The sequence below is a fragment of the Suillus paluster genome, assembly GCF_016628075.1.
Source record: "Suillus paluster strain FC165 chromosome Unknown EDB91scaffold_11, whole genome shotgun sequence".
In the NCBI taxonomy this organism is placed as follows: Eukaryota; Fungi; Basidiomycota; class Agaricomycetes; order Boletales; family Suillaceae; genus Suillus; species Suillus paluster.
The window spans coordinates 570150-596192 of NW_024537571.1; the positions used below are offsets into that span (position 1 = coordinate 570150).

A 26043-nucleotide genomic window follows, 5' to 3' on the forward strand; every position below is an offset into this window, starting at 1 on the left:
TTCGCAATGTTTGCCGAAGGGGAAGTGTGGGATGGGATGGATGGAGGGCACGAGTCTGCCGAAGAGGAAGTGCGGGTCGGGATGGATGGAGAGCATGAGTCTGCTGAAGGGGGAGTGCGGGTCAGGATGGATGAAGGGCACGAGTCCTCTGTAGGGTCTTCTGCCACTGAAGATGCAGGGTGTGCATCTGGCCTGTCGCTGTTGGGCTCCTCTGCGTTTCCGGGGAGGTGTGCAGTTGGGTGTGTGAATCCACTAGGAAGTGAGTTGGCTGAGGGCACACCATCAAACGGCTCAGGTGTGGAAATAGAAACACCATGGACAGAACGGGGAGAAACTGGTGGAAGGGGATGGCAGAGTGTTTCAGCTGCAGGAAGGGGATTGCAGAGTGTTTCAGCTGCGGCCGGAACCGCAGGAATGAAAGGCACCTCAAGCGAAGGAGGAACGTGTGACATCAAGTGGTCAACAGCCGACATTGGCAGGTTCTGGGCCAATGTCTCGAGGAAGTCGTCGAGGTCATCAGACAGCGGCCAGTCTTGTTGATTGTCGCCAGAGAGAACATTGTGAGAGCTGAAGGGTGTAGGAGACCCAGGGCCATTTGATGAAGGCAGAAACTTGGATAAATCCGGGCCATTTGACGAAGAAGGAAACTCGGATAGATCCGGTAATCGAAATGTGCCTGACAAAGATGTATCCTGGTTGGACAGCTCGTCCATCATATCTGACACAGGATATGACGGTTGATTCAAGCTGTCTCCCCACAATGAACTGGAGCTGCTTGCTCCCCCCATCTTCCGGTCTTTGAGTGCTGCAGCCTCCGCTGTTAGCAAAACGGTAAGCCTTTTTGTCCAAGGTGTCTGATAAGAAATAACACTTACGATACACACGATACAGATAGTCTCGGAACGGGCCCACTATCTCACTCTTGAACTTAGGGTAAGCCTGGCTAAAATTGTTGCCCAGCTTCGTCATCCCGACGTGGAAGCTGCCCAGGTGAGTGTCATTTTGGCTCTCGAGTTTTTGAGTTTCTAATGTAGAACATACCTCCAGACATCAATCATTCCACCTAGCTCGACAGATGGACCCCCAACAAGAAGGCTGAAGGATAGGCCGGTCGCATCAGCGAGGCCTTTTAGGAATTGATTTGCGACGGTGGCCAGTTTGGTAAGATTCCTTTGTTCGTGTTAGGTGATACTACTATGCAGTGAACTTGAGCAGGATGTACTGCTGCTGATCTTCATCACTCCAAGGCTCAGCTTTTTCCTTACCACGCTCTTCCTTCTGTGCGTGGATATACTCCTTCACCTTAGCCTTGATATCCTCGGACTCACCTGCATACAGAGCAGCAGTCTCTTTTTTCACAAGCGCTACTCGCTGACCATTGGTGAGTGATTGTGTTGCTTGTGCGACCTTCAGCGTCTCTTGGATGGATTTCTGAACATGATCAGCATAGTACAACTTGGAGTATGCTTCGTGTTCCTGAAGCATTTGTGTAGGTTTTTCACATTCAGTTATTTTCCGCACCACAGCATCAAAGACGTCGTTGGCATTGGCTTTTGCCTGTCGCCCCACCTTTGAACCGCTGAAATTATTTTTAAATCACGTATGTAATTTCTATCGAACATTCTTAGTGTTGTCGGTGACAATTTCAATGAAACTTACAGCTTTTCGTATGTCAGTTGCGTTGTTGTGTTCTTCCAGTGTTAACGGCCCCAATTTGGTGATATGATTTGGTCGAGGCTCCGGAAATTCCTCGAACCATTTTTCATAAAGGTCCGTGAAGAAGTTTTTGTGGTTTCTACTCTTGTCACTCTGCTTTTCGGCGAACTTTTGGTACCACGGTTCAAGCCACACCTCCTGCTCGGATGTTGTCCATTTACAAGGCGCCATCTATTTTCATGATTTCAACATTAAGTCATCTCGGCATACAATGAGATCAATTAGATACATACATTAACGTTAATTGACGCGCTGATCGACAAGACTGGGCGTTTAGGTTGCAGTAAGCGAAATGAATATTGAAATGTAGTGTAAAATTGAGACCAATGTCCCATGCATGGACACTATGATAGTATCATACAGCTACACAATATACTAAGCTTCGTGTCAAAATTGAAAGTACTAGTAAATACGCAGAGATCTCCTAAAGACTCTGAAACAGGAAGTGTTTATGTGCATACCATTGTCTTAGATCCATGTCCTCGACCATCACACAGGAGAATAAATCCTCGAGGGCCGACAGTACCTCTGCAGCCTGTTTAGAGTTGTCCTGCGCATTACTATACCTTCGGCCCGTAATTCTCGCTCTTGACATAGTCTCTTTGATCTCTTTGAGCTCCCATAAAATCTCCTGAACAATGCCCATTACATCGCGGATGTTGTCTGAGCAGCGCGTCTCCAGATACTCGGTATACAGTGCGTCAAGTGTGTTGTGAGGTGAAGCACCTAAGTAGGTTAAGAGGCGATTTTTTTTCCTGTACGTCCGAGTGTTTGTCAGTAGATTGCAAGAGATGTGAGAGATGAGTGCTGAGCATACACAGTGTGTTTTTGATCTGGGGATGATTGGTCTGAGCTGTTCCTGAATGCTGGCAGTTCAATTGTGTATATTTCAGAGATAAAAGGAAGACCTACATGGTGGAAGATGTGCTAGCCTGGGCATGATATCTTGCTTTCATTTTTGTACTAATTGTGTTCTTGTTTCTGGTGTGAAATGAGTTAAAGCCTCCAGTATCAAAATAAATTTGCACCGTGCATAGTATGCTTGTCTGTGCATTCGTTTTGCTTCCCGGAGCTCTTCGGCAGTTTTGTAAAGCTTTGGTCTGCCCATGTCGGCAGATCTAGTGTAGTGATTGTGGTGCAAACAGTATGTATATTTGTAAGGGGAGTTTGGAATTTGGTTGAGAAAGGTTAATGATCATGTACGCCATTTTTGGTTCATGTGTCGTTGGACTTTTATAGGTCTTTTACTGTATGTGCTGACCGCAAAGTCTCTAAGTTATTGTTATTTTACAAGCTTAAATTTACACCGGCTTCATTAAGTTATTGTTATTTCACAAGCTTAAATTTACACCGGCTTCGTTGGTAGCAGACAGACTATATTGTAAATATCATATGTACATGTCACTCTTGATCTATAGCAATAAGACGAGCACAAATAAAGTCCGATAAATCTGGCACAGGGAATATGCACCATGAGCACCTGTACATAGAACAAGCGCATCTTGGATTAAGCCATGCCCAGGTCAGCCAGGATTTTAGGGTCTGTATCAGGTGCGCAGTCATTATAACTCTGAGAGGCTATGAATAGTATTGACAACTCACATATTTACGTTCCTTTTCGGCTACACACAGCTCCGACTTCTTGTCTTCACTCAACGTGTTCTGCTCTATAGGACGACCAGGCCACACAGCATCTTCCTCAGGCCAATTCTCCAGCCACTCCTTATGAATCAGCATCAAGTACGCAGGTTCAGCATCAAACCTGATCACTTGCCATTTGGTCAAGTGGGGCATCAGCCATGCATGCTGTTCCTGTGTGGGCTGCCACCTCTTGGACATCTAGGAACCACTATGAGCTCTGGCCTGAATATCGGTATACAGCTCATACTACATACCGTTATCTGTGATTATGGGAGGAATGCACAAGCAGAGTTGCATTGCTCTGGTATTTTAGGTCAGTTTCAATTGTCCATGGCGATACATCGTTTGTGCTTCTTAACAAGCTTCTAGGATTTGCCAACAGCGCATATGGTATGTATGTTGGCATATGTGCCACTAGATGTATCACTAATCTACCCTAGTAGTCAAATTTGATGTGTTGATGCTTAGAGAGGCAGCACTAGCCATGTCACAGTCTGGACGCACTGGCCGTCCTTCTAAACGTCCAAAACTCGTCAGACATACACTGCCCGACACCAATCAGTCCTCAAATCATGTTGACAGGCATCGCATATTCAGTTTGCAGCCTAGCGGCCAACTTGCACTTTGAACTTCTTACATTCCTGCCAGCCTGCCTGAGAAGGAGGACGAAACTTTTCACACTGTGCCTGCCGATAACCCTACCATGCCCACTGAAGATGATCCTTGGAACGAGATGGAACACTTTGACCCTGCATATGAGGTGGACGACGCTGAGACACCAATGGCCAAAAAGGGACGTGGGAGAACTGCAGGAGTAAGTCTCCGGTGTTACAAAGATGATGCTGTCGTTGATTGTTTGTAGGACGATCCCGTCTCCCTTTGGCTGGACGAACGTCAGACGTACATGACTGAATTTCTACGACTTGAGGGAAGAGGCGAGGATTCAGACACCCCATGTGTGTGTGGTGCAGCGGATGCCGTGTTTCGGTGTCAGGATTGTTTCTCTGTCAATCTTTCATGTCGGTCATGCACCGTTAAATCGCACCTTAACTCCCCGCTCCATAGAATTAAGGTGCATGTTCCTTTTGTTCTCCAATTATAATATTAATGAGAAATAGGAATGGAGGAGTGGGTTTTTCCACCCTGTTTCATTGAAATCTATGGGCCTGCGCATCCAACTTGGACACCCCCCCGGTACCACTTGTCGCAAACCATCGCCTGCATTTGGCAATAATTTCGTGATTATTGATGTCCATGGTGTGCATTCAACAGGACTCGATTTTTGCGGATGTGAGCATGAAGTTTTGCATTTCAAACAACTACTCCGTGCGCGCTTGTTCCCTGCCACAGTGACTGACCCAAGAACAGCGGCAACATTTGCTGTCTTGGAGTTCTTTCACATACTTTCCTTCGAGTCTAAGGTATCCGCCTTTGAATTCTATCATAGCTTGGCGCGGTGGACTGACAACACAGGAATCATGCCAATTCATGTAGGTGTATTCTGTGATATCATATATTCAAATATGCTTACGCAGAAGGTCAGGATCGCTATTCAGTGTTTCTAAGGATAGTCCGTGAGTGGAGAAACATCAAAGCGCTCAAACGTTCAGGTCGTGGCCACCATCCTGCAGGAATAGATTCCACTGAAGACAGAGATCTGGCTGTTCTCTGCCCTGCCTGCCCGCATGTAGGGAAAAACCTTCCTACTAATTGGGAAACTTCATCTCCAAATCAGCAGTGCGCACGTTCCCTTATCACAACGCAATGAATTCACTGATGAATAGCTAGATGGAAGTACGCACTTTTTCTTGCTATAGACGCCAACTTTCGACTCAAGTGCTGGATGGTGTCGACCGATCGACGAGATCCTGGCCTTAGCAAAGGATGGGGCTATTTCGTCGAAGAGAGCAAATATAAGCGGTACCTGCGCACCAATGGTGAAACTCTTCAAGAGGTGCGCTCTTAGATATCTTTTATTCTCCTTCTTTGAGTCTGACAACTATTCTACACCTGACAGAAAAGTAACTGTGTTAGCCATAATGCAGTTAATCTCGCGGATACGAAGTCATCAAGGGGACTTGCTGCGACTGGCGTGGGCACCGTGGATTGTGCACGCCACGATATGAAGTTAGCTAATGGCGTTGGTGACTTACAGAAAGGCGAAAAGTAAGTTGAATCATCGGGTACACGCTGTCTGTATAACTCACATCATCATAGATACTTGAATATGGACTATCTTGTTTTCTCTGCTCTCGCCAGATTCTCTACCCTGTCGACAATCAACTTTTCGTACGATATCGCATGCCAGTGGCACAAAAAATTGTGGGATCGCTTGCCCACGCTACCACCTCATCTTCAGTTCAATTGAGAAGGCAAGACCATTAATTTTTTTGTGCCGAAGTTCCATATCGCTGCACACATCGAATCCTGCCAGACTCAATTCTCATTCAATTGGACTCCAGGGGTAGGACGGACTGACGGAGAAGCACCTGAGCGTGGATGGGCAAACATCAATCGCGTGGCTGGCAGTACAAAGGAAATGGGTCCTGGAGCCCAACGCGACACACTCAACGACCAGTTCTCTGATTGGAACTGGAAGAAGATTACGGCTCTCGGTGAGTGTTGGTGTAGTATGTTGACATTATTGTACTGACCAGTCTCATCTTTAAAAGGTAAAACTATGCTATGAAAAATAACGGAAGCCATCGTCGCTGAGAAGGAGCACCGTCTTGCTCTCTGGGAACTTGAGAGCTCTATCAATGACTCTGAAGTAGGAGCCGCTTCCCTCGCTGCATGGAGGACAGAGATTGAAGCCTGGGAGATGGACTGCTCGCAGTGTAATCCATTCCAGCCCAGAGTTGGCGGTGAGTTGTTCTTCATGATGCTGAGCTATTGCTCACAACTACACAGCAATGACCCAGGCATCTGTGCGGTTAGAGTTAGCACAACGGGACGCAAACGAGTTGGAAGATGGGTCAGCAATATCACTCCACAGCGAGGTTACCTGCAGTGTTCTCATTAGCACTGGAATTGACCTCGAAGATGCCCAGTAAGTCATTTTTCAAATCTCTTGTAGAGCGCTACTGAATTATCTTAGACGCCGTTTGCGTGTTGATTCCTTCACGCTCGGTCAGCACGCAACCGATATCCAGAGGACTAAGGTCTTAACTCGAAGGAATGTACTGCAACGTCACCTAGACGCGTGGACCGACATTCAAAAACTCTACATGCCAATGATTCCAAACCTCCGAATCTCTGCAATCCTCCCAACTGGCATCAACAGTGATGACAGCGGCTGTCCAGTCCCAGATCTTACCTCTGGAAAGGCAGAAGACTTTCAATTGCTTCTGCCTTCCGAGATATGTGATACCGTGCCATGCAACAAGACACTCCTGGAAACAGAATGGTCCCTACATTTTGCCCAAGCTACTGATTCTCTGAACGAGTGTCGTTCGCATATTCGACTGCGCCGTCAGCTGTATCAGTTCAAGGTCCAGCATCTACGTGGACAAGGGCCCAACACCCGCGCACGCAAAACTATGGATGTAGTTGAGGAACGTCTTATGCTGAGCCATGCTAAGTATACAAGTGCTCGTGAGGCACTTCTCTCCTTAGCTTGTCACCTTGATCGGACAGGATGGGAGCACAAATTGCAGCCTCTGAAGAAGGCACATCTCAGACCAATAGGGGACTTCGGACAACAGACAAGGGGACTTCGGACAACAGACTTAAGGCACGGCAATTATGTCGTGGATTTGGTTAACTCACAGAATTTCTTCTGATGACAGTGAGGGACTCCAAGACTGTAAGTTGTTTGATCTCGCTTTTTTGTTGTCGTATGCTGAACTACATCAGCGCTTCGTGTCGAATGGTGCAAAGCCCGAGCACATCGTAATAGGTGGTTGGAGGAAGTCCAGCTCTTATTAGAAGAAATGCGACGTATTCTAGCCTTTCTCACATGGCAGGGAGACTACTGGGAGTCGTGTGCAACCCTACCGACTGTTGAACAACCCAAGGAAAAGGAGGGCGTGATTGTGTATGCTCGCCGCCAGGCTCACATCCGACGAGCTTTATTAGCAGCTTTTGCGGAACATTGGAAGAGAGTCCCGCAACTTGTGGCCTCAAATTTGGATGATTCAACTGCTGACGATGTCGAAGGGGTCTCTTTGGATGCGCCTCCTTGTGAGTATATCGAGGGACCCGAAGAATAATAGCATTTCTGTACCGTGATTGTACCGTGATTGTGAAATGTTAATTGATGCGCTTCTTGATCTCAGAACCTAAATAGTGATATGGTACCTAGTGATATGGTACCTGGAGAGATCGCGAGATTGCTGACGACAAAACAAGATTGCAAGATATATAAAATAAAATAATATGTTCACCGGGGATGGACGGCCACCCTTCCGAGAGCACTGAGAAGTTCGGTAGGTTGGCTGATCGATAACTATACAGAATGGATATATTCTAGAGTGGATAACTAGACAGAACGGATGTATTCTAGAGTGGATAACTAGACCTAAGGATGTATTGGACTTTTAGGATTATTAGCCATATGGATGTATCTTTCTGCCTGTATCCTGTGTGGTTAGATATCAACAATATGAGGAGTTCACCCTGGTAGGGCCTGTTCCTGATGGGTGTGGCATTATTGTTGACATGAAAAAGAGGTACAACTATCAGCGACAGCCAGAGAAAGTGTAAAGGACTCACATCGAACTTCATAGCATAGATGTAAACTAGCTTTTCTGTCAATGTTTTCGCCTTTGCGAAGTCCTTGTGCCCAAGGCGGAAGTAGCCATCGATGTTTGTGCAAGCGTCGTCTTTCAGCTCGCAGCGCATTATTGGGATGCGTGCATCCACCTCAGATAAATTAAGGACAATTAGAAATATCCTGGGTAAGCGCTGCAACTGAATCAACTCACCAAGGCACCGAGCTGTAAAGCATACAGCTCATCTACTTGAAGATGTTCTTTGATTGCGTCCAACATCACCCCAGGTCGGAGTCTAATGCATCAAGGACAGTGATAAAAAAAACTTATTTAAATTCAACAGTTCTCACCTCTGTCGCTCATTTCCTATCAGCAGCAGATAAGCGGTCGGCACCAGAGTCTCTCACTCACCTGCATTCTCCAAAGCCCTCGTTTTTGCACCACGTGCCAGTGTTTCCAACTCTATGGAGGTCCTTTGAGACAGTGTCTGTGCTTGTCTTTACAGGCACTTACTCTGAGGTGCAGTCATTTTAACTCGTTCAGTTGGGACTTGAATTACTAAAAAAAAAAGTAGAGAGCGGAAAATTCGGACTGCCAGGGAGTGTGATTGTTGGGGACTGGTAGGGAGTGTGATTGACAGAGACTGGTAGGGAGTGTGATGGAGGTAAGAGTAAAATAATTTTGAGTTTCGGAATGGAGGCCACTAAATTTTGTAGTACAGCCACACGCATCTCGGACACAGTCTGTCCCTGACTTGACTTTACTAGGTGGGTTAGCACTCTCAAACGATTACCTCAGGCTTACCCTCTTCTGCTTTCACCCACTTATTCACTCGTTTTCTTTAGTATGAGCCTCCAGACATGCCCAGCATGTGGCCGTAACAATTTCACTGTCACTGGCCTTAGCCAGCATCTTGCAAAGAGCCGTGACTCCCGATGTCAAGCACTCTACAGGAATTCACGCTCCCAAACAAACCCAAATCCAGTCAATGAAACCACCGAAAATTTCGCACCTGAGTCAGGGCATCCCAAGGTTTGCCAATTTCTTTGGTTAGTTTGGTTAGTTTGAAGCTGAAGGTTCTGACCGCTCTTACTCTCAGTTTGACTACTCTGCTTACTTTGAAGCTGAAGGTGACGCCTCTGAACACTCTCGCTCTCAATGGACTGTGGATATCATGCGTAGTATCCACCTTATTCCGAAGTTTGGAGACTTGGCTCCACGAGAATGGACGAGCGAGACCGTTCTCGAGGACTGTAACATGTTTTGGGTCAACTCATACATTGATAGACATACTTTCTCGATATTCAGTTAATACTCACTAATTCTCTTCTGTTGCAAAACAATTTCATATTGCCGCTACATTGTTATCAACTTTGTTTCTAAATATGAGTGATTAAGAAAAATTATATGAACTTTCAAGATTACACAAATTTAGCCCAGGAGAGTTTTCCTGATGTGGAGTATTGTTCAAGCTGGTCACGCACTCTACTGTCGATATCCTGAATTCAATTGATTTGCATGAATAAAACGCACAACTGCTACGTACCGTGTACTGCAGTAATGTATATCCTTGGACTGACCCAGTTTCTCTCCATGTTGAAACATAAGTTTACTTCTCCTCATCAGTGATGGCTGAGAAGGGTACGTCTGCAATGTCAAACATGCGAGCTGTCTGGGTCGAGGTATGATTGAAAAATCTGCATGGTATGAGAGAATTGGCTCACTTGGGCTTTCGAATACCCATGGTTAATGACATAGAAGAACCCATTGTTGAGGAGGGCCTCCCTTAATTCAATTGCGAGCCCTGCGCGACTTTCTTCAGTGACGGCTTTCGAAATGTCGATGATCGCAAGGTCAGCATACTCCACTGTCAATGCATATGTCAGTGTTCTGTGTGAGCAGAAGACTCTGTACAGACAATTTTCCTTCGTAGGAGGTGCTGCAATGTAATGCGGCACATAGGGCAAGGTAAGACGTACCTCCTCCGAGACCCACAATATCAATAACTTAAGTAATATAAGGGACGAGAAGGAACTCGGGGATTTGCTGATGTTTCACTTACCCTTGACTTTTGCAGGCTTCTTATGAAGGTCTTTTTCCTCGTCAGTGTCTGGATCAATACCTCCATGGTCGTCTTCTGATTGCATCTCAGAGTGATCCTTGACCCAGGCTATCATCCAGATCAAATTCAATGCTATGAACATGTAACAAGCGAATTAGAGATTTCCGTGTACTGTTCTTCTGCGCAAATTCCAACAAGGTCAACTGCGCCTGGTAAATCACATCTTGGCCGGAGTTACCATCTTTTGAAGGATTGCTAGTTAACGAAGGATCACAATGTTGAGCAATGACGTCTTTGCAAGTACCTCTGGCATTTTCTGTGTGCATGACACACAGACCTTTCGACACATGATCCAAAATCCTATCCAACAACACATCGTGATTCCCTTCTGAAGACAACGAGTGGCACAGAGCAATAGCTTGCAACGCGCCTCTTGAGAGATGCTTGGAACTAGTAAAAAGAGTCAATATTGTTTTCGAAGTGCGAGCATGAAGTGCTTTGTCTCGATGATACTAACCGACTTGTGTCGAGACCAATGCAGTGAACTGGAAGTATGGGCTTCTTCAAGGCCAGTAGCATCGGCTACCGCGCACAGCTTATCAACCATCATAACATCAGGTGGAGCTGTTAGCAGTTTGTCAATAACATAGGCAGTGATTTCATGTGCTAACAGAAACCCTGAATGAATATGTTGACATGCAATATCGTCCGCATGACCAGGTTGATGTTCACCTGTCGCACACTCACCCATGAGAATGTGAATGACTAACAGGCCCCATAAAGTGGAAATATGAGAAGGTAGTGCGCATTCCAAACCATGAAGGTTACATTGATGATGCAAAGAAGAATAATCAGGAGCAAAAATCGAAGCACGCACTCCCAAAATACAGGAGCCCAGAACAACATCACGCAGAATGGACTCTGAATGAGCACATGAAGCCAAAACTACGCCTGCCTCTGAAGAACTTTCAATAGGACCTGCATTCGCAGAAAGCAAAGATGGAGAACAAGAACGAAATTCATGCACAATCCTGTCGTGGGACGAATGGTTTAAAACACCTCCCGAATGAGGATAAACTTCAAGGGCTGCAGAGGACTCTAACTGAGGCGAGAATTCTAAAGAAGCCAGTGTATGCGAATATCCTTTTGGATCTTGAAGACTCACCGACTTCCAGGAGCCGTGAGGAATGCCATGCCACTTGACGATCAAAACGGCCTACTTGTCTCCAAGCAGCTAACCAATCTGAACCGATGACCACATCATCGTGCAGCACCGCGGCCACCTCAAATAACACGTCAGTGCTTAGGGGCCGTCCCTCATAGGTTGTTGTCAGAACAGCCGTGAACGTAGAACTGACGACCGGACAGCCAAATGAAATACCAACACCCACTGACACTAGGGTGTTCAAAAGTGCGCCATCGAAAGACACTGAAACCGGGAAGTGACCGATGAACGATTGCATGGCGAGGATAAAGCGTTGAGCATGAAAGGAGGGCGAAACACCAACATGGTCTTTATTTGTGCATCGATCGATCACACCTTTACTAGGGGAGCTGAGAAAGGTCGAGGACACCACCACAGCACCGCAAATGAGATTTTCGACCCCGATTCAATAAAAGTGAAAAATTAGTGGAAATCCAGTTCACCCTGTAAAACCCACTAACTAAGTTAGCGGGAATAAGACAGAAGATAAGCCTGGTGGTTGGAACTGCCTTGTGTGTACATTGTGTGTTTCCTTCGCAATGAGTTTCAGATCGATGGAATTCATTTGATATTGTCATACAGAGCCAACGAGCCACAACACCTCGCCTGTTTTGTGTACAGTGCTCCCAGGGGAGATTCTCTCTGGGTAGGCAGAGATTCATGAGCACCAAGACTTAGACTGCCACACTAGTATACCCGATCATATCAATATAACGCATAAGGCCACACGCGGCAGGGCCCGCTACAGTCGCTTTTTTGGAGCCATAGCGTAAATCAATTTTTTCACAAGTGCTACTAGTGATGTTCTGGCCCGGCTTAGGCTCAAAGCCCCAGCTTAGGCTCGGCTTTGAGGGGCTTTAGGCTCACAAAATTCTGAGCCTAGGCCGTGAGCCCAAGCTGGCCCAAAGCCGGGGCTTGGGCCCAACCAGGCCACAGCTTTTATAAGCAAACAGATGCTTGAGACTACTTTAGCATTAGTGTAGGCTAGTAGTGACAAGCAATAGCATGATTACAATGTGTCTAAATGTCCATCTCAACATCCAACACGTCCTCATCATCATCACCCAAAAGTAAAATGTCCCAACCTTCTTCATCCACAATGTCACCAGTCTCTGCATCCGCTTCCACTTCTTCATCATTGTCGTCCAGGTACTCTAACTCAACAAGAGACAATGGTTCAGGCTCCCGGAACAGAAGATCGTGTCATAGTGCACATTTCACACACTGGAGTGCTTCGACAATGTCAGCCTTAAGCCGGTTGCATCGTTTGGTGATGGTGATGCCACCTTGTGAGAACATCTGCTCACTCGAGACCGATGACGACATGACAGACAGATAATCCCGTGCAAGTGATGCCCAAACAGGGTACCTCTGCGCATTGATCTTAAGCAAGATTATTATTAGCGTGAAATTTTTGAGTAGCGAAAAAATACATACACCCCACCATTGAATGGTAGACATGCCAGATGACAGAGCTGCTTCAACCGTCTCGAGGTAGGCCAAAAATTCAGCCCTCCATGGTCTTGTTGGGTCACCAGTTGAAGTAGGCACTGGGTTGGTTGACGAATCATCCTTGGAGTCACTGAGGACTTTGCGAATTAACTTCTTGAGAGTGCCAGCTCTGCTTGGCTTAGTTGCGTGCTGTGATGTCGATGATGTCACTCGGTTCAACTCAAGATAACGGGCTTTAAACTAGTAGTAGCACATTTAGATTAACTTGACACCGACAAAAAAAATATGACTCACCACTGTCTCCACAGTAGAAAGCACGTCATCATGCAGGTCCTCTGGCCAATGTTTCTTGAAATATGCCATTTTCCCTGTGGGGTTGAGTACTGAAGTGCAAATGTCAGACTTGCAGTCATTCATGAAAAAATAAACAACATACACATTGACAATACATATGCAGCAGAGTGCGTTGTCTTCTCATAATACTCATCCATTTTTGCTGCGGCATGTTTGAGTGCGGGAGTGAACTGCGCATACTTTGACCTTTCTGCATGTGATGACCAAGCCTTATAGAGAGTTTCAAGTGCCGGAATTGCCAAGTGTAAGGTTGAACCTCATTTGGATGAGAAAGCTTGTTGGGCCACATCAGCGTACTGTAAAACCTAGATAAGTAGTGAACTTCAAATAAATAGAAATTAACATACTGAGAGAAGATCGGCAAACTGCCCAACATGCATCCATTCAACTTCTGACAGCTGCAGAAAGTCAATCTTCGCGTGTCTAACCAAATCACGCTCTTGACGACCCATCTCATATATGAAAGTGTCGACATGTTCCTTATTCATCTCTGCACGGTTGAGCATAATATAAGTCGAGGACCACCAAACCTTCATGTCGATTAACAGCTGCGTTGGCTGGGACACACCTCCCTTGGTTTGAACATTCCAGTACAATTCCTTTCGCTTTGCAGATGAATGTTCCTTAATGCAGATGCTACGAACGAGGCCGATTTCGTCTTGATTGGATGGCTCGTGAGCTTTTGGGTCATGCAGGTTGTAATGAGGGGACTTGCTGTACGAGCTGATCAAGGTCTGTGTCGCAATATTGATAACATGAGCTAGGCAGCTATTGAGATTGTCACATGAGTGATTTCATTAAATAAGAAATGATCATAAGCACGTACTTTATTTTCCGCTGGTGCCAGGGAAACTCCTCGTCGTACTTAGCCTCATATAGCCTTGCAAATTGCTGTAGGGTGGTACCATTGTTTGCGGCGTTGTCGCAAGTGACATGTCCAAGCTAGAGTGATTTATAAGGCTACTAAATATACTTGCAGTAAACCAAACTTACCTTGTGCATGACACCAACACGATTGAGGATTTTAAACAAAGCACCACCAAGACGCTTGCCTGTGTGGGCATTATTGACTTGAGTGAATCTGAGCAGCACACTTTCGAGTTCCCATTGCATGGTAATCTTCTCTTCAATCCAATATCCTGTGACAGCAAAGTAACCGTCAGTATTTTCGGCCTGCCATGCGTCACAGGTAGTATTGATGGCGCCCTTAACAGTCGCGCCCTACATTGGTCTACATTAGTTGAGTAGATAGAGCAATATCATAAATATTACTTACATTGAGTGTGTTCCTGAGCCCCGTAAGATGAGTTTTGAATGTTCTCATTATCTCCACACAAGTTGCCTTCCTGCCTGGAATTTTGACACCGTTGGTTGCTCAAGCAGCAACATCAATCATTTCCTTGAACTTTGGATGCTCAAGTGTTTGAATTGGCTACACAAAGAGACATCAATTCAATTCCATAGGAAGAGAGATGTAGCACCTGGTCAGTGGCCACAAGCCACTCAATTGCAGCCTGTTTGAACGACTTATCTGAGTATGAAACTACTCGCTCAGCAAGCTTCCACTCAGTCAGATGCGCGTCAATGCTCTGCTGTGCCACATCATCCTTGCGGGCCTTGACATCACCAGGAAGCATCAACTCGAACAAATGTTCTTTGGCCCATTTCCGATATTTGCCAGAGAACTTTGCCTCAGCATGACGATGGAGGGTAGATATTTCATTAACAAGAATACATGCTTTCCTATTGAGCATGCATCAGCGTGTATTACTACAAGTGAGCAGACTTACGGGCACGTTTTGCACTTCCTGTGCTTTTTCACCTTCCCATTGGCCCCTGCATGATCAAAGGTAGCACCAAAGAACGCATCAATGTCAGCAGTTTTGGCTTCTCACGTCGGCACTGGTTCCGTGAGAGATTGAACATCGATGTCGATTAGAATACCGTCAGCATCAACCAATTCTGGTTCAGTTGGAACAGCAGCTGATTTGTGCTGCTTTCGAGGCTTGGGATTAGTACGTGTGTTTTCATGCTCGTCATCACTAGATTCCCTGTCAGAGTCTTCAGGGTGAACCCTTTTTTGGGTGTTAACAGCAGACGGCGCTGATGGTATGGGAGAGGTGGATGGAGATTGTGTGGTTTCGGTAGGGGATGAAGTGGAGGTATGTTCAGCAGCACGTTTAGCAGCCTCCGCAGCGTGGAACTCATTAATCGCCTTGGTTTGGGATGGCAGTGCTGCCTTCTCGGCATGCTGAAGAAGGGCGGCTGTAGGTTTTGTTTTGTGTATGGGACGTTCAACACGGTGCTTGGCATTTGGGTTTGTCATGGGTGGGTAGCAGGTAGGGATGTTAGAGGGACACATACCATTGATACCAACATAAATTGATTGAAAGATAGTACTGGGTGCGCAATTTACCAAAAATATTGATTTGCGCAACTGAGATCTGGGTTTGAGTGAGTTATGTCAAGCTCACAAAGCACAGGACATAGTGCTGGCGACTCACCATGGCTTTTTCGTAGCAACAGACAAGAAATAAGGCCTTGAAAGAGGATAGATTGCTGGATATGTTGGACAGTGCAGGCTTTTTGACTGCAATGTGAGTAATGTTGACCAACCGAAGCACAAGCATAGCAACTCACTGTGACATGTGGACCATTCGAGTCGAAGGTCGAAGCTGATAAAGGCGATTCGAGTCGAAGCTGATAAAGGTGATGGGAGTCAGAAGCTTAGAAAGACAAAAATAGAGTCGGGAAATGTACCTCCAGTGAGAACATGCCAAAGCCGCAGCTCAGGCTTTTTGAAACCCAAGCCCAGGCCCAAGCCTTCCTCAGGCCATGACTTAGGCCTGGGCTGGGCCCAGCTTATTTGGGCCCGGCTTGGGTCAGCCCAGGGCCTCAAGCCGGGCCATGCACATCACTAAGTGCTACAGCTACAAGATCAATCCAACCCAGACTTTAAGTGCTACAAATATAAGTACAAGTCAAGATCGCAAAACTGAGATGAAGGCGAGTGCTACATGCTATAAATATAAGTACAATCAGTCAAGATCAATGCAGACAAGTCACAAAGAGATAAACCCAACTCAAATATAAGTACAAGCTAAGATCAAACTCAACGAGTCGCAACCTAGATCAGACGTGAGATGAAGGCAAGTGTTACAACGAGACAGAGGCCAGTGCAAGCACAAGTCAAGATTAATGCAGACGATTCGCAACCGTAAGATGCAGGCGACAAATACAAGCGGATGGTGAAAAGGTTCAAGTCAATGTGGATCACTAGAGGTCGTTTTTTTGGGTGTTTTCTTCGAGTCATGAAAGGAAGAGATGGTCAGTCCAACTTCTCTTTACCTTTCCCTCCTCTGTGCTTTTGTCCATTTTGCTTCGTTTTTTTGGCGGGGCTGATGGCGACATCAAATGTAGAGAACCCAGCGATGGCAGAGTCGTCTTTAGACATTTCAACGGAGGTTGTGGAAAGGATGGGGATCAAGCGTTCTTCGACAGGTTCATCTGAAGGATTGAGGACCTTCATGGCTTGCATCCTGAGTTGGAAAGTCTGAAAGGGTTCGTTAGTATTTTTTTCGTACGACGCTGTTTTGTATGCACCCTGGTCAGCTGGCTGTTCTGTACCATATTGTATACATGAGCATCGCAGACGGCAAGTACGAGCATTCCTGGTCTCAATTTCGAGTAAGTTTCGTGCATAGGTATGAGTTTGAGACCGTTTTCAGCCGTTTCATAGATATTCAGCTGCTTCAGTTTGTTCTGTCGCAGCTGAAAATACATCCTGCGGTAGTCAGGTGGGATTCTTGGGTCGTATAATGCTCCTGGACTGACTATTCTCAAATGAGTGGCTTTTCTGCAGGAGCGTGAGGATCATGAATACCTTTATCCGCAGTAGGTGTCGGCACGTCCAAGGTCGTGTTTGAGCTCACTATGGAGCTCGTGGACGCCATCGTGCTTTGCTGTCCTGCCATGCTGTCTTCGTTCGCGTTTTTCTGCTTTGTTCATCGAGGTGTGATATCCTGATTAGTGTTGTTGCCTTCTGGCTTCTGTGAGAGGCGGTAAGTTTTTGTCAAAGTAGAATATGTAGTTTCATTGCTTACCTCATAGATGCATTGCAATGTCAACATGATCAGGTCCACGTATTGGAGGTCTTTCGAGCTTTTGGCAATGCACGTGTTTATTTTCGAACCCTGTGGAGTTGATTAGTTTTTGTCGCAGCATTTTGTTTAGAACTGACTGTCACTGCTCTCTTTTTTTCCTTGGTGATCCAGTCTTCGATGGATGTTAGCTGATTCTCCCAAATGTTGGTTAGATTTGGCGAGCTGAGTGTGGGTTTGGAAAGCGCCCATTTCCATTTGACGGTGTCTGAGTCACTCAGTGCCATGTTCTCATTTCAAGTGTCAGATCATGTTGATACAGTAGCAAAGGTCAGACATACCTTTTTTGTGAAGTGTGTGCCTTTGGTGGAATGTTTGGTGCCGCACGCTGAAGTAGTGATTTGGCCAACAATGTTGGTTCTGAATGGATGACCGTCCTTTGTGTTGACATAAGACCAGTTGGTCCCACTGTAGTTGTCTTGCACAGTGGTGGTCCAATCAATGCCAAAATCGGCCTCACCTAAGCCGTCCTTCCCAAGATTTGTTACAGCATCAGCAACATGGTCGTATATACCATCGGCAACGCGTTGTGAAAAACATTTCACTTCGATATTGGGTGATGACATGGTGGTGGATTGAGTTATGGAGTTAGGGGTTCCAAGTGTACTGAACCTGCCTTTAAATAAACAGAGTTAAAGATTACAAGGGTATGACACACATTACAATGCATCATTGTCAAATGCTTGTGCTGTCACTGACAAATATTGAGTTTGTCAGCAATCAGGACGTCCTACGACATTTAGTACATTGTGGAGGAATGTGCGCAGGTTGAGGTACCTGTGCACTTGCTTCACTCTCGTCAATTTCAACGTGCTTTCTTTTCTTTCGATGAAAGGATGGTTGTGTTATCCTGGCTTGGGTGCCTGCTGTGTTTTTGATGAATGCGATAGCCTCTTGTAGGTTTTCTAATGTGTCGGCTGGGTGTTCTTGAGCACATGGTTCATCTTCTGTGATAGACATGGACAAGGTAGGAAATTTTTTCCGTGCTTGCTGTTGTTGTTCTTCACTCGTGTATGGTGTGTTTAAGATGGTATTGAGATCTAGTACATCTAATTGAAGCATTTCCTGTCAGACGTCCTGTGAAGGGTGAGAGCATATTATGTTGTAATTGAAAGGGCGAAGAACAAATAAACTCTGTAAAGATGTTGCACACGAAACCATTACATACGGCTTTTCGGCGCCTCGACACCATTTAGAACCGAGATCAACAATGATTTTTTCAAGTGTCTGTCCTTGCGATTTATGAGTGGTAATCACAAAGCCTGGAAGGACTGGTACTTGTGTCCGCATGATTCGACATGTCTTCTTGGAGTTTGGATGGGTGAATTTGAGCTCTATGGAGTCTTCGATTATTGGGATTTGGTGTGGGGACAAATTTGGGAGCGCTTCATCTGAAGAATGATTGATTTCTACAATGCAGGATCTCAAGACTCGTTGACCTTCATCATTGAGTGAGTATCTAACTTTTTTAAGTACTCTCATTGACAATTCCGCCTTCAATGTCAAAGTTTTGGGAGACAAGAATTGGCATTTCAATAACCAACAGAATCTTACCAAGGTGCATGTTTGTTTTTCTGGAATTTAAACACTGTAGTTTTTCACAAGAGCCTTGTCACGTAGTATCTTGCCTCGATGTTTATCCGTACAGTAGTACCAATGCAGGGTGCGTCCAGTCCTTTGTGCGAATGCCATCGTCATTCTGATATTCAGTTTGTTTTTACTTTCATTATCACACACAATGATAGGAGCATCTTTCCATTCGCAGTTGTTTTTCTGACTAGCGCCAGCGGTGATTATTCTGGATTGCAAAAGTCAGTAATTGTCTTGCGTACATTTGCCTTGACGGAGTCATGAAAGAAATTCAACGAATTGTACGTTCTCAGTACCTGATTGATGCATCACCGTTTTTAATAGTACAACGGTTTTTACAGAGAGCCAAAGCAATTTTCCAAATATATTCTTCTGACCTTGTGTTGTTCCACAGTGTCGAGTATTGAGATGAGCGTACAATTGTTTTCTGCTTACAGGAGAAAGTTGGGCAAAGTCTCCTGCAAAAATGACGTTAATTCCTCCAAAAGGTGCAGTATTCCCCTTTGCATCTACTAGTGCATTGTGAATCTTAGTTAGAAAGTCGCAGCTAATCATGGACACCTCATCTATGAATAAGTAATTGATTCCTTCCCACATCACAGTGAGGTCCCGTTTTGTCTGGGTATTTGCATTTGACGAACATCTTTGATTTAACAGAAGAGATGCATGTAGAGTCATACCAGAAATATTTCGAGTGGCTACTCCCATATACGAGGCAAGTCTGAACCGTCATGCTTGGTTTCATCTAACGAAGAAATCTTTCAAAGCATTGATGACTCTTGACTTCCCTGTTCCTGCTGATCCTCCAATAAACATCCTTAATGGCTCAGAATTGTTCAGACGACTATGTTCTGCTATTATTTTGAATGCTCGGGCCTGATCGTCGTTTAAGGTCCATTCTTTGGCAACATGTGAACTTTTGACATCACGATATGGATCTATCGGGTGAGTATGGCTTTGAATATCAGGAACAAGGATCTCATGTGATTCAAATGGTCTCGATTGAAGTGTTTCAATTGTCATCAATGGCATGTTTTTGTTGGCAGGTGGACATGATTTAGTAGAATCATCAATGACTTGTTTTTTCTTCCATTTCATCTGTCTTGTTTCATAACAGTCACACCAATTGTTCTCTTGTGAGGTATCTTGAATGTTCTCTTCTGCAGTCTGAATATTCTCTGCTTCATTATGCATAGGATCATCTGGGAATGAAGCATGTGAGAGAGTTTCGAAAAACCAGCATGCATCCATGTGATGTAAGCAACAAATTAAGTTGTCGTTCATCATGGATTGACGTATAGAACGACAGGAGTCCATGGATTCTAAGTGCGTGAGTATGTCCTCGTCTGTATTTTCTGCAAAGATGTCATCTTCATGAGAAGCACCACTGTGGCTAATTATTTCGGTAGATATCCCTGCTCATTTATGACGAAGTTGACGGTTTGCAAAATGGTCGTCACGGCTGTCTTTACATTCATGCAATATCTGCATATTGTTCAAGATCGAAGTCATGGTGTTCGAACATGTGCGCTGGAAGATGTTAAATGCTTCAGTCCATGACTGAGTACCTCGCTTAAGATCAGAGACAGATCTCCAAGGTTTAAAAAGAATGAGCATCAAGCGACAATATTTAGGATATACGGGTGCTTGATCTCGATGAGGCATGCGAGGTCCCATGGGTACAGGTATGCGTTGATTTTCCTGCCGTCTTACTTGCAAAAAATGAGTTCACAATTCATAGTGTCCAGCTTGTAGCTCTCCAAAAGGCCGAGTTTTTGAATGAGATTGAGGGATATCTTGTTTTGGAAGAGGTTGACGTGTTTCTGCCAGTGTCATTGGTGATTCTTCAATGTGCAAGTTTTTGTTGAATTCATTATTATTCATGGCTTCTTCAAGATCATCTTCGTCGTCATCATCATCATCACTGTCTATGTCATCAGCCTGCAATTTCTTACTTTTCCTGTTGTTTTTCACTTTGTCTACCTGAGCCACGAAATCCCATACACATATGTTGTTAAACTTCTTGTCTCTGTGAAGGTAGTCCATAACTTGAGCAGCTTTCGGTACGAGATTCCCAAAGTTATCACTGTCGATCCGAATTTTGTCATTTTGAAGTTGTTCAACATAGATCTCATCGTCGTCTAGGGATCCTTCGACATTTTTTTGCTGCAGATCTGAATCCTTGTCAGCTGAATCCATTGTCTTTTCTGTATCGTTTTCATTGTTGTCAGTCACTTTCATGGTATCTGATGGCTGGTTGCACTCGGGGCTCAGATTGCATTCTTCTACAAAGTTCTCAAAATTCGTCCAATATAGATTACGGTATTCATGACTTGTGAAATGGTCCTCAAAATCCATGAGGTATGAACAAACTTGTTGAGCAGACAGTTACTGATGAGAAATCATTGAATGCACACATTTTTGCAGCATTTTCTTAGCTCGTAGTGTGCATTCATCATTTGGATTGTACTCTTCTAGTTTGTGTATTGCAGTTTCCATAGCAGCTAATGCAACGTGAGTCTTCAATTGAGATTTAGTTATGTAGTCGGTGATATAATACAGTATTGCTTTCGCAGCTGGTCCAGACCCAATGAACTTTATATCCATGTTGCATCTCACAGCTTCCAGTATTGTCGCGTTGAAATGGTTCACGAGACCATCTAAACACTTCAAAGTAATCTCGCCCATGTCTGGATCCATGAAGCTTATCGGATGCACATTTTTCTCATCTAGATCAACACGACATTCCTTCAGTTCTGGTGGGCCTTTCCAGTATTTCCAACATGTTTTTGAATGTCGGTGAGTCTGACATTTTTAGCAAGAAAATGCATGTCTTTTTCACACATCATCTGCAGTGTGTTATCTTCAACATTCCGAAAATTGACTCCTCGGGTAGAACAAGGATGGGGACCTTTGTCTAGATGCATAGACAAATCTCCCTCTGGATATTCCAGAATGCAAGTAGTGATGGTGTCTTCTAGATATCGGAGAAGTTGTTCTTTAAAATTTTGTTCGTCGTTTTTTAATATGCAGTCTTTAATTTTGTTAGGGTTCAGACCTCCTTCCAACCATATCATCATATGGCAATGCAATGTTCCTCGGCCTTGAGCCTCAACACACCCATAATACACACTAACAACGCCAAGTACTCCCTCATTAAGGTCCACACCTTTTCCTTCAAATCGCAGAAGGCATTTAATGAATGTTTTCATATAGATATTGAAGAACTTGGCTGCAATAGCAGGATTTCGAGTGATGAGAATGGATTGATCATGGAAATTCGGCACTTGTTCTGGTAAGAGATTGTCAATATCTATTTCATTGCCAGCGAGAAATTTAACAAGAGGATTTTATACGTCTGCTGGGTTGATCATGATATAGAAACTCAGTAAGCCTCAATCACACATTAAACCACGAATTTCATTTCGCATGTTTGCTCTCGCATGTGCAGAACCTGGCACATTTGAAGTTATCACTTGTACTTCCTTCATCAAGCACAAAACACTTTTCTCATCCTTGTTGTTCGCAGAAACTATATCCCCTCGAGCCACGTGTTCTGTGACACAATGCACAGCCCATGGTGATACAGCGGCAAGGTTAGTAGCTATGGACGGGAAGGTGTCTCACTTTACCTTTAAAGAGGTATGTAGCAGAATTTTCCGTCATTGTAAAATGTTAAATGCAGTGAACAAAAAGGAATAATGTTCCTGAAAGTGACGATCAGCCAGGTTAAACAAGTGTTTGACATGTCTCTTGATAGACAAAGGTTCGGAACGTAAGTGATCTTCGAATCCTCCTAAACCATACAGAAATAAGGTAGGATAGATCATTGGGAACAGATCTGGCTGAAAAAAATCATTAACATGTTCAGGGTCATGAGGGATTTGGACATATCCACCACCCTTATTCTTTATATGACGAACTGCCACTGCTCGCAACTCATTCGCAGACACATGACCATCGACATCAGTGACCACAAAACTCTCAAAAATTGATTGAGATTCGACAGAATGTGACACCAATTGAGTGAGTCTTCTAATTGAACCACTTCGTCTGCATCATATCTCGAGGTCAAGGATTCACGCACATCATTAGGTAGAATATGATCCACATGAAAGGGCATCAATGTCTCCTCTTCCATCGAATCTAATACAGCGTGATCAATGGTAATGTCCTTGTACAACCAATTGTGTTTCTTTAACCAAACTAATGCGGCACGCACTTTTTCTCTTCGCGCTATTAAAGGTTTGGCCTTTTCCTGAAGCCATGCTTGAGACGGCGGATTTGAACCAACAAATATGACACAGATCAGAGTGATAATGTCATTGACTGCTGGAGGCAAGATAGCAGCAATACCTTCCGGACGCTGAGGGTAAATAATTATATGGCCTTTCATTCCGCACTGATTAGTTGAAAGTTGCAGGTTTTGGTTTTCTTCCTTGAGCTGAATGATCCAGCACTTCACACAACAATGAGCAATCATAGCTTCCTCAATAACCGTCAAATCCTTCAATTCATCAGGTACGTCTCCTAAAAAAGTGCGGTTCACGAGACTGAGAGCAGGTCATTTTCCCTTCACAAGCTTCTTGTGGCATACACTGCAGAGAGATAGTTGATATTTTCCATCACTACATGGTTTCACTCCAGACAGTTCAAGCAGTAAATCACTAAGCGGATTATTCAAATCTGCAAACAGAATTCGAGGAAGAGGACAGTCTCTGTCAAAATAATCATCTGACATATGCTGATCATTTTGTCGGTCAGGTCTGCACAAAAGAGATGAATCAAAATCATCCAGAGATAGTAATGTATGTTCCGAACATAAGACACTTTCAGCGCAGGACGCTCACATAAACATGGCCAGATTTTCAGAAGAAGTTTCATCTCTAAACATCTGCACTAAATGACGCTTCAATTCCGACGACAGAATCTGGGGCCATTCACGACAAAGTTGTTGATGATGATTTTTGCAATCATTCTGTTGAGCTTCTGTCTGATTTTTATTGGAGGATTTCGACTTCGCTTTTCATAGGGACTGGATATGTTTTTCAATGTGTGACGTAGTTGTCCCGTTTTTAATCCAGGTTCAAATCCAACTCCGTTTGCTTTTAGTAGTCGTTCTAAAGGACGTTGCTTCATATTATTCAACACAACTGTCAAAAATGCGATTCTGCCAGAAAGCACCTCTCCTTCGTCTTTACAATCGATGCCTAATTGTTCACGCAGTGAACCACACCCTTCGAATGCTTGTGAAGAAGAAGAACAAAGTCCAGTACCAACATGATGAGAGATCATCTCTCTAAGTTCTTCGATAGACAAATTTGCAGGTACCGAAAGTCCATGAGCGGTCGCCAATGCACTCAGAGCTGGTCTTCATAATTTTTCATATCCATCAAAAAAATTATCCACATCATGACCATTATCATTTGATGAGGATACACCCGCTTGGGTGACAGATGATGAACCCGCTTGGGTAACAGACAATGAACCCGCTTGGGTAGCTAAACATGATTCTGCTTGAATAGCGGATGAACAAGTAAACAGATCGTCTAAAAAATTAATTCAGCTATATCAACATGATTTAGAAAAACACACACCTCCAGGCTGAACATTCCAAGTATGACCAACAGAAAGCTGCGCTAAATCCATCTCCGAAGGTCGAAGAAAGCGAGAGCCATCGAACCTCGCATTCACAAATGAAAGCCAATCATGACCAAGTTCAACGTCGCACCCATTCAGATAAATGGAGCGAAAGGTCTGCCAAGAATTATACCAACCATCAATGTAGGAACACGTGCCGGACCAGAACTAGACTCCACAACCACCCCATTATGTGTGAAAACAGAATGCGGCACATTGCAATTGTGCAGGAAAGGCAAGGACACGGTGGAATCAGAACTCGCACTGTTGACACGAATAAGAGCAGGAACATCAGCAAAAGATCCAAGGACTTTGTGACAGACAAAAGACATAGTAGGCGACAATAAGGAAGATCTACATAATACGCACAGACCACACATGTGGATTAGAAAGAATGTCATATGATCATGTGAACGAATCACCATTTTGAAGTGAAATGCGTTTTTCACCAAAAAATTTGGTCAATGAGGTCCAAACGGCCATGGCACGGAAAAACCCACTACTTACGTAGCGGGAATCTGTTGTGACAAGGATTAGATTTTGCTATCTACCACAGACAAAGTACTACGCTATGAAGAGTTTGTAATGTCCGAGAAAGGGACGTAACGAATAGTCAGAACAGTACATAGTCTGTGCGCGGCAAGAAATTGGCGTCCACACGGTGTAACACCAAAATCGCAAGGGATGACCCATTGGCCGCCTTTGCCGCCACTTTGTCAACTCGAGCAGTATCAACGATAATACTATAACTTACTGTCGTCAACTATGCGGCTACTGAGAAACGAAATGTACAGTCGTATTACCTGGAAGAACATGAAAACGAGTCATTTGACAAGAAACTCGGGAGCTGACATCTTGATATGGGCCATACAGTCCTGGAGTGCCGCTGTGGCAGAGACCTAAGTACACATATAGATACGTCATCGATCACTTACACATCCAATAGAACGTATTGCCAGTTGGACAAGGGTAGGTTGGTTGGGGAGTGTACTAAGTTACATTGACATTGCAAGAGGTCAATATCATTCCACATCATGAATGCGAGTTCAAATGCCTTACCGCGAAACTGCTCAGAGGGATCGCCCAGTAGAAGTAGCCAGATGTATTGGTTTGCGTACAAACCGGAGAGAACGGCACGACCTGGCTGAGGTTTTGCGCGACAGATACATCAATAGCCCCTGTTCAACACAACGACATGAGTATCGTATGTAAGTCAGGCACCCGGTGGAGACTGCCCAAGGGTAAGCGTTCCAGTAGCGTTTCTCGTAAGACTTAGCCCAAAAAGTGGATATTCCAGTATGCCTTGCTGAGCCAAGGTCGAACAAAACGACGTGGCTAGAACATGCACAGGGAGGACTAAATCTGTGAGGCTGCGCACCGAATAACATACCGTTCGTGGCGCTCGCAGATATCTCTGACTGTCTCTGAAACCCTAAGCCGAGGATACCGCTGACCTCGTCGACCAGCGTAATATTAGAATTTGTCACAACGCCTGCAGAGATGTAAACGTAG

General features: G+C 44.7%; 10 protein-coding genes across 10 annotated transcripts; 2 read left to right on the forward strand and 8 right to left on the reverse strand.

The window, feature by feature from the left end:
• Positions 1 to 4261: 4261 nt before the first annotated feature.
• On the forward strand, positions 4262 to 7587 carry EDB91DRAFT_1235939 (uncharacterized protein; the record flags this gene model as incomplete). The annotated part of the gene is made up of 13 exons (XM_041321386.1): positions 4262 to 4380; positions 4430 to 4444; positions 4484 to 4851; positions 4893 to 5094; positions 5146 to 5311; positions 5375 to 5523; positions 5575 to 5596; positions 5735 to 5972; positions 6060 to 6221; positions 6268 to 6406; positions 6455 to 6975; positions 7213 to 7472; positions 7516 to 7587. The coding sequence occupies 13 exons, from the start codon at positions 4262 to 4264 to the stop codon at positions 7585 to 7587; spliced, it is 2433 nt and encodes an 810-aa protein (XP_041180186.1).
• A 1328-nt stretch (positions 7588 to 8915) lies between these two features.
• Positions 8916 to 9381, forward strand: EDB91DRAFT_1245630 (uncharacterized protein; the record flags this gene model as incomplete). The annotated part of the gene is made up of 2 exons (XM_041322569.1): positions 8916 to 9101; positions 9169 to 9381. 2 exons carry the CDS (start codon positions 8916 to 8918, stop codon positions 9379 to 9381), a joined length of 399 nt encoding a protein of 132 aa, XP_041180187.1.
• Positions 9382 to 9490: 109 nt separating this feature from the next.
• Positions 9491 to 10048, reverse strand: EDB91DRAFT_1116874 (uncharacterized protein; the record flags this gene model as incomplete). Its single annotated transcript, XM_041317994.1, has 5 exons — positions 9491 to 9568; positions 9616 to 9658; positions 9683 to 9741; positions 9794 to 9936; positions 9988 to 10048. Coding segments are annotated over 5 exons (384 nt in total), but the record flags the coding sequence as incomplete, so codon positions are not given.
• Positions 10049 to 14516: 4468 nt separating this feature from the next.
• On the reverse strand, positions 14517 to 14895 carry EDB91DRAFT_1048679 (uncharacterized protein; the record flags this gene model as incomplete). The annotated part of the gene is made up of 2 exons (XM_041313422.1): positions 14517 to 14573; positions 14623 to 14895. 2 exons carry the CDS (start codon positions 14893 to 14895, stop codon positions 14517 to 14519), a joined length of 330 nt encoding a protein of 109 aa, XP_041180189.1.
• A 1574-nt stretch (positions 14896 to 16469) lies between these two features.
• Positions 16470 to 17094, reverse strand: EDB91DRAFT_1245633 (uncharacterized protein; the record flags this gene model as incomplete). The annotated part of the gene is made up of 3 exons (XM_041322570.1): positions 16470 to 16694; positions 16745 to 16974; positions 17025 to 17094. 3 exons carry the CDS (start codon positions 17092 to 17094, stop codon positions 16470 to 16472), a joined length of 525 nt encoding a protein of 174 aa, XP_041180190.1.
• A 51-nt stretch (positions 17095 to 17145) lies between these two features.
• Positions 17146 to 17867, reverse strand: EDB91DRAFT_1245634 (uncharacterized protein; the record flags this gene model as incomplete). Its single annotated transcript, XM_041322571.1, has 4 exons — positions 17146 to 17190; positions 17245 to 17334; positions 17382 to 17531; positions 17583 to 17867. The coding sequence occupies 4 exons, from the start codon at positions 17865 to 17867 to the stop codon at positions 17146 to 17148; spliced, it is 570 nt and encodes a 189-aa protein (XP_041180191.1).
• Positions 17868 to 19632: 1765 nt separating this feature from the next.
• EDB91DRAFT_1048651 (uncharacterized protein) lies at positions 19633 to 19914 on the reverse strand (the record flags this gene model as incomplete). The annotated part of the gene is made up of 1 exon (XM_041313420.1): positions 19633 to 19914. One exon carries the CDS (start codon positions 19912 to 19914, stop codon positions 19633 to 19635), a length of 282 nt encoding a protein of 93 aa, XP_041180192.1.
• A 396-nt stretch (positions 19915 to 20310) lies between these two features.
• On the reverse strand, positions 20311 to 20568 carry EDB91DRAFT_1048659 (uncharacterized protein; the record flags this gene model as incomplete). The annotated part of the gene is made up of 1 exon (XM_041313421.1): positions 20311 to 20568. The coding sequence occupies one exon, from the start codon at positions 20566 to 20568 to the stop codon at positions 20311 to 20313; it is 258 nt and encodes an 85-aa protein (XP_041180193.1).
• Positions 20569 to 20619: 51 nt separating this feature from the next.
• Positions 20620 to 21249, reverse strand: EDB91DRAFT_1245635 (uncharacterized protein; the record flags this gene model as incomplete). The annotated part of the gene is made up of 1 exon (XM_041322572.1): positions 20620 to 21249. The coding sequence occupies one exon, from the start codon at positions 21247 to 21249 to the stop codon at positions 20620 to 20622; it is 630 nt and encodes a 209-aa protein (XP_041180194.1).
• A 4053-nt stretch (positions 21250 to 25302) lies between these two features.
• Positions 25303 to 26024, reverse strand: EDB91DRAFT_1048508 (uncharacterized protein; the record flags this gene model as incomplete). The annotated part of the gene is made up of 5 exons (XM_041313409.1): positions 25303 to 25430; positions 25467 to 25521; positions 25591 to 25709; positions 25753 to 25866; positions 25922 to 26024. Coding segments are annotated over 5 exons (519 nt in total), but the record flags the coding sequence as incomplete, so codon positions are not given.
• Between the last annotated feature and the right edge of the window lie 19 nt (positions 26025 to 26043).